This window comes from Opisthorchis viverrini (genome assembly GCF_000715545.1).
Source record: "Opisthorchis viverrini unplaced genomic scaffold opera_v5_842, whole genome shotgun sequence".
Classification (NCBI taxonomy): domain Eukaryota; kingdom Metazoa; phylum Platyhelminthes; class Trematoda; order Opisthorchiida; family Opisthorchiidae; genus Opisthorchis; species Opisthorchis viverrini.
In genome coordinates, this window is record NW_008752503.1 from 24,967 (window position 1) to 31,158 (window position 6,192).

Here is a 6,192-nt window from a genome sequence, read left to right on the forward strand (position 1 = left end):
GCAAAACACAACCGAAAGAAACAGTATGTTCAAGGAAGTTGACCGGAACAACTCCGACCAACTAGGAAGTTTTGCCGAATAATGAAGGAAGTGCAAAGAATCAAGTGTTTACCGGAAACACTTAAAAAGAAATGAATATCGCTTGAATAAACCCAAAATCGGTGATTTTTTAGAGTCGGATGTACAGCGTTTTGCACCTAGGAACTAAGGATGGTCAAAAGCAAATGTTGATGCAGCACCGAGTGTAAGCGACAAAATCTATAAGTCGAGCAGCGAGCACTGAAGAATGGATCCGAATTCAAAACAAAAGTGATCCAAACGGAAATGCGCTGTACTATACGACAAAACATCGATAAATCAATTGATGTACCTGTACAACAAACCTTGACAGTTATCGACCGACAGTTGGACCCTCCACAAACACGGAGACGAGTATTAAACGTGGGTAACCAGTTCGGAAAGTGCCACAAGTATTAACTTTAAACAAATGATAATACGTTTCAATTGAGAAACCAATAACTTGTTCATAGTTTGTGCAAGGCAATGTTTTACTGGATGGGATAGAGATGGGGTAATGCGATAATGGTAAAATGTCATTGAATAGCAGGCGGAATTGGGTGGGACATTTAAGTTCATGCAGTTGAATTAAGGGAGATTAGGTCGGAGATATTTTCAAGCGTTTTGTGCGTTACACCGAGAAGGATTAGTAACCATTACAAATAATTATCTATGTCAAACGAAAACAGAAAACCTTGAGAATCTCCGCGTAAATGAAAAAATCGTGATCAAAAGTCAGCTCCATCTGTTGCCACTTACGTTGCCGCAGAATCGGTGTTACTAAATGCACAACAAACGACACATTGCCATGCTCCACGCAGGCATGATTAGGATCTTTCCAAACAGCTCAGCTATCAAAAGTGCGGGTAGCTATTAAAGTTGCGGTGCTCCATTCAATTCACTACCAATTCCTTATACTGTGGTGCTCGGATTGGATGTGGCCTACTCGTTACTCTAGATTGACAGGAAATTAGATGTTCCCAAATCCTAGAGCCTGATAGGAGGAAAATGCCTATAATTTTGCCCTTTTTCAAAATATTATTTTTGGTTCGATTATTGCATTCGTCTTGCATGCTGGCTAAAAAAGGCTGAGTTTTGTATTTGATGAATATCACACAAACCTGTCGTTATCAGTTGTGTTATTCTGTGCAGTTTTAGCGTATGGAGCAACAATCAACTTGAATGTACGTTGCGATATATATGTCATTGAGGCATATGAGTGCACAGGCTTCCGCATATTTTATTCATAAGTAACAGGGATCGCATCGTCGCCATTCCAAGAATTTTTGTGCCAAGAGTTTGCGAAGCAATGAGATGTATTTCCATGTTAAACCGGGCTTGAAAACATGCTGGTTATATTTTTCTTTTGCGTTCAACTCTAGCAAGCAATGTTTGAAATGCGATAGGTTATTTTGAAATGTTCAAAACTATCAACTGTGCCACGTGTCTTCCAGTTTTTCGGCCGTCTGTGGGACACCCGCGTACGTATTGCGCGTACTTTTCAACAGATTATTTCTGCAGTTTTAATTTGGAGCAAGTATATGAATACTTTTCGTTCAATTTTGCAGAACGCAGGGAATGGTTTACAAATCGCTGCTTGATTACGCAGTTGAGGAACAAACAATTAGCATTGAAATTTCATATTAAGGAAGCAAGCCTCATGAGAGGTATCGTTCGCAATCAAAATACTCTCCCATTGTTTGAAATGAAAAGTATAAAAAGCTGATGACCATGGACCATTCAGCACATTCTGAGCAAGCATATCACACTTTGTCACACTGAGGATGATTTGGTCTCTCAGAGCCCCCATATGTTGCCAGTTAACGTTTAAAATTATTTGCCGCCAGAATTTTGCGAACCACGTGTTGGTGATAAAAACTTGGAAATTGCTAGGATAAACTGGTATCAAGTTCACGTAGATCACAATGTACAAGATTCGGTGTGATATTCCCATTAGAAACTGCATATGATATCCTAAGTGTACACCTAGCGCCCCACCAGTTTACATGCTTAATCTTTCGAAATTTTAGTGAAACTGGGTGCTTTGATGGTTTGGGGTGCGCAGTATTTTCGCTGTACTTTTTCCGCCACAAAATGCGACGTGCCGCATTTCATTTGGCATTCGATGCAACAAAGTAAAAGTGGGGGCAACAACTTGGTATTTCCTCCATGTTTAGATATTCCATCAAAATCCAGTCGACAATGACTAGTCGAACAGCATTCATTATATTAGTTATACTGGAGTGAACCCAAAATAAGCCGTTAAAGGTCGAAAAGCACGAATAACTGTCCTAAAGTCTATAAGCGCGATATGGGAAGTTTAAATTGATTCTGATGGAAATTCGCGGATTTCAGCAAACATTCTTGAGAACCCGCGCACGATTCGTGTTAATGTGTGTGATTGCACCCAAACACGTGGTGCACTTGATTGTTTCCACCTTATCTGAAGACGTGGATGCCGCTATTCTCGCGCCCTAACTGCAATTCTTCATTGTAGGCAACTATGTGTGCTCAACCTCAACCACGCAGGATTCGACATTCATCACAAGTAGTCATAGCACCTCTGAAAATAAATAACATTCCCGGGGAAATACTGATCATGCACGCTGCAATTTTCCAATCTTTTTGCAACTGCAGAATTGGAATATTATTGATTTTATTAATTATCGTTTACCCGTCAATGCGCGCTAGAGAAGAGAATATTTCAATTCAAGTGTTACATTGTGTTGCACAGCGTCAGTTGTTACTCACAAAATAGATGAAGTTTACTATGTTTTGTTAAATGGGGAATCCATAGCATGCGACCACTTATAATCGTTATTTCGAAAGCGGATTAAATTGTGTGAGGAATTGTGACATTAAGTGGTTAGGTTCCGTCCATGCCATATTTTCCGTTTTCATTTCTGCCGTGCCTAATTGTTCACAAATCTGAAATCAAAGCAAAATACATCAGATACTTTTTGCTCCGGTAATCATTTGTTTGCTGTTAGATATTTCGATAGATTTTGCACGTACCGGACGCGAAACCGTAATGAATCCCTCCGCTCGCTTTCAAGTGTTTAGGCTGCGAGAATTTCACTTGAGGGTTACAAATGCTCTTTAAATGCGTGTGAATGGAACACCCCCGAGTACTTACCCGTGGAAAAAAGCCTTATTTAGGCCCTACTAATTGGTCAATCTAATGAGGTATTTTCTGCCATAATGAAACCGCCATAGCAAAAACGGCGCGCACTGCCCAACTTACTGTTTAAATCAAACGAAGATCACAGTAGCCGCGGAGGAGTCAGTCATTTATGGTCATTGTCGTGACAGTTCATTCTTGAAGTGGAGTCTCGATGAATTAAATCGGGCGATTCCACTGTCTTTCGGTTTGTTTTCCCGAAGATGGGGAAACTTTTAAATGAAGTGTCGATCTAAATAATGCCCTAGAAACGTGAAGACATCCTAATACCGGGGGGTGAAAGCACTCCCGATGGGTGACCAATTTAATGCCTCCTTTGTCAGCGCCCTATTAAATGAGTGGGTCAGCGGGACAAAACCATGCATTGAGAGGACTGTTTAATATCTGTCGATTCGTTATATCGTGGCGCGCATATTCCCATACAGTCACTGTAGACCTTAAGATATAATCCATTTCATAACACTATTTATTCGGTACTTTGATACTGAAGGGGATATGATTCAAATAAAATTTCAAGTCCTACAGACTTATTATATTCAAAGAATAGTTGACTAGCCATTTTCTCAAGTAGCAAACTTTGTCTGTAAAGTTTTTCAACGGTTAATGGAAACATGTCATTTGCGGTGTGCCCGTGGTGATTGATTTCTGTGGGTTGTAGGAACCACATTTTCTAATTTTGTTCACAAGCCCGTGATTGATATTTCATGGCCCGACAAAACCTACGTGGCTTCAAACGCAATTACTTTTTAAAATGACAAACAAAAATAAGTTTTACAGAACAAATCTTCAGGTTGCCTAGAAGTGTACAGATAAGTGCGTATTCATTTGATGTTTAATTATGGTCAGTTCAAAGTGCATTCACAGTAGCTTTAAACACACAGAAAATAATCACCTGAGAAGAACAATTGGAAGCTTTGCAATGACGAACCAATAGGTCAAGCCGGGCAGTCGCTTGCAGCCTATGAAATGCGGAAGAATAAAGAGGAAAAACAGTGTGACTCGGCGTATGTGCAGCGGGTTTGGCATGTCTACTTGGTATGCATAGGGATTTTGGTTCAACTTGCTTCAACTGACTACGCAAGTTTAGCTGAACAATATGAAAAAGGGCAGTCCTAAGCCTTTGAACAGTTACGCTAGGATTTCAAGATAATTTTAAACGCTTTGGAAGATAGGTAGCTCATGTTCGCTTAGTGGTTGTTGGTCTGTTCGCCCATCTTGAGAGGTGCGTTTTAAACGTTTCTATTCTTATCCAAGTAACATCGTCATAGCGTGATTAAGTGGGTGAACTTCTTTTATCTTCCTCTGTTTGTATCGCTTCTAACCAGCTCTGTGACCTCTGAGGTCGGTCTCTGTGTGGTTGTATTTGTCACTTCTAAATCTGAGTTGGCCTCAAAATCTTGAATATAATTGTTTCGCTAGGCGCATTCTGTTCCACATATCGGGGTGTGATTGTTGCGCTGTAATTCGGTTGATTTCTTCGGATTTCGTGGTCTGGATTTTGTCCCCTGATTGGTTGATTCCGTGTTCTTGTTTCTGGTATATTTCTCTCTATTGATCGCGTAAGTCCGTTGGTTGCTGCTGGATTCCTTAATTTTCCATATGCCTTATGATTTGCAGTTATTATTTTTTTAGGCTGATAGATTTGTTTAGCGTAAACATGTTTAGTAATCGAATTTCTTGCGGTGCACCTCGCCCCGGGAAACCCTTAATCCCGTGTTGTTCTTGCGTATGCAAGTATTTGAAACGTTTCTCAATGCTACGCTTTCGTCCACTGGGAAACTTACTCTCGTGTTTTCTACAGTTTGGACAAGATAGTGTTTGTTCCGTCCGTCACACTTAATTTCGCAGACCACGTTACTCTTCTTTACTGCATGTAAATTTCCTTTGGTTTTGAGTGTGTTTTTCCCAACATGTTTGCGGCTTAAAGTCAACAGTTGGTTCAATGTTGCCGTAGATGTCGTGCGGTCATCTGCGCAAAGCTTCTGATGTTTCTTAACGTAATTTTTCACTGTTTGCATTGTGCTGACGAATCACTTGGTAATGGTCATGTGAGCCATCCGTATAAAAAGCGCCTGGTAACCGTTATTTCGAGATATCTCGTACAGACTTCTCTTTTATTTACCCTTCGTCCCTTCCGTGTTGCTATGCGCCTTCATCCACTAGAATATGGATCAAACTCTCCAGTGTTTGTGGCAGCTCGGATGATTGCTCTAGTGGTTCATAGTTTGAACTCCATGCGGTTTTTCTGTATACTTGAGTGTGTAGCCGTTTGTCTCCCTTGTGACAAGCACATTAAGGATAATCACTGTGACGCCAGGTAACGCGATGATTGGCAGTTTGTTCGCTTGGCACAGCTCGTGTTTAGTTACAGAGGCAAATGTTCCGTGCACATATCGTATCCATATTTTCAGCTTGATAACTGATCGCACAATCCGCTCCGGTTCCAGCGTTGCAGTTACGCGATGAATCCAGAGATTTGTGACCTCATTGGTGGTCCTTTAATTTGTTCACAATATTCTCTAGTAAAGTTTAACAAGATTGCTAAGCTCGGATTCAGAAGTTCATGTGTCACCTCTGCGGAGTGACCCGTTGATGGTCCCGGGGTCCTCGTGTACGCTACTAGAGCGTTACGAATAGAATCTTTAATAAACAGACGACCCCTAATTCTCCAATTAACGGATTGTGTTCCGACCAGAAAGCCAGATGAAGACAATCGAACCAAAACAGAACAACCACACACTGAACTTTCGAAATGAATGCGCCCAACAAAGCAACTAGATACAAGACACTGAATCCAAACAAGATTCACTGGAGACCGATCACACTGGACGCATACCGACTTGAGAGCTACCATATGCTGTCTATATGTTATATAAGTACAGACATAGGAGAATTCACAAACAGTTTGAAAGCAGAGTTCTTGGATTCGGCTTTGTCCATTTTGTTGACTTGCT

The 6,192-nt window shown here is 40.8% G+C and overlaps 1 protein-coding gene across 1 annotated transcript in view; it reads right to left on the reverse strand.

The window, feature by feature from the left end:
- Positions 1-5,256, reverse strand: part of T265_15744 (hypothetical protein) — a gene marked incomplete at both ends in the record, with an annotated part of 12,177 nt that extends 6,921 nt beyond the window's left edge. Inside the window, one exon of the mRNA XM_009179059.1 lies at positions 5,023-5,256. Within this exon, the coding sequence (XP_009177323.1) occupies positions 5,023-5,256 (234 nt within the window). The remainder of the gene's footprint in view (positions 1-5,022) is intronic.
- Positions 5,257-6,192: the final 936 nt, after the last annotated feature.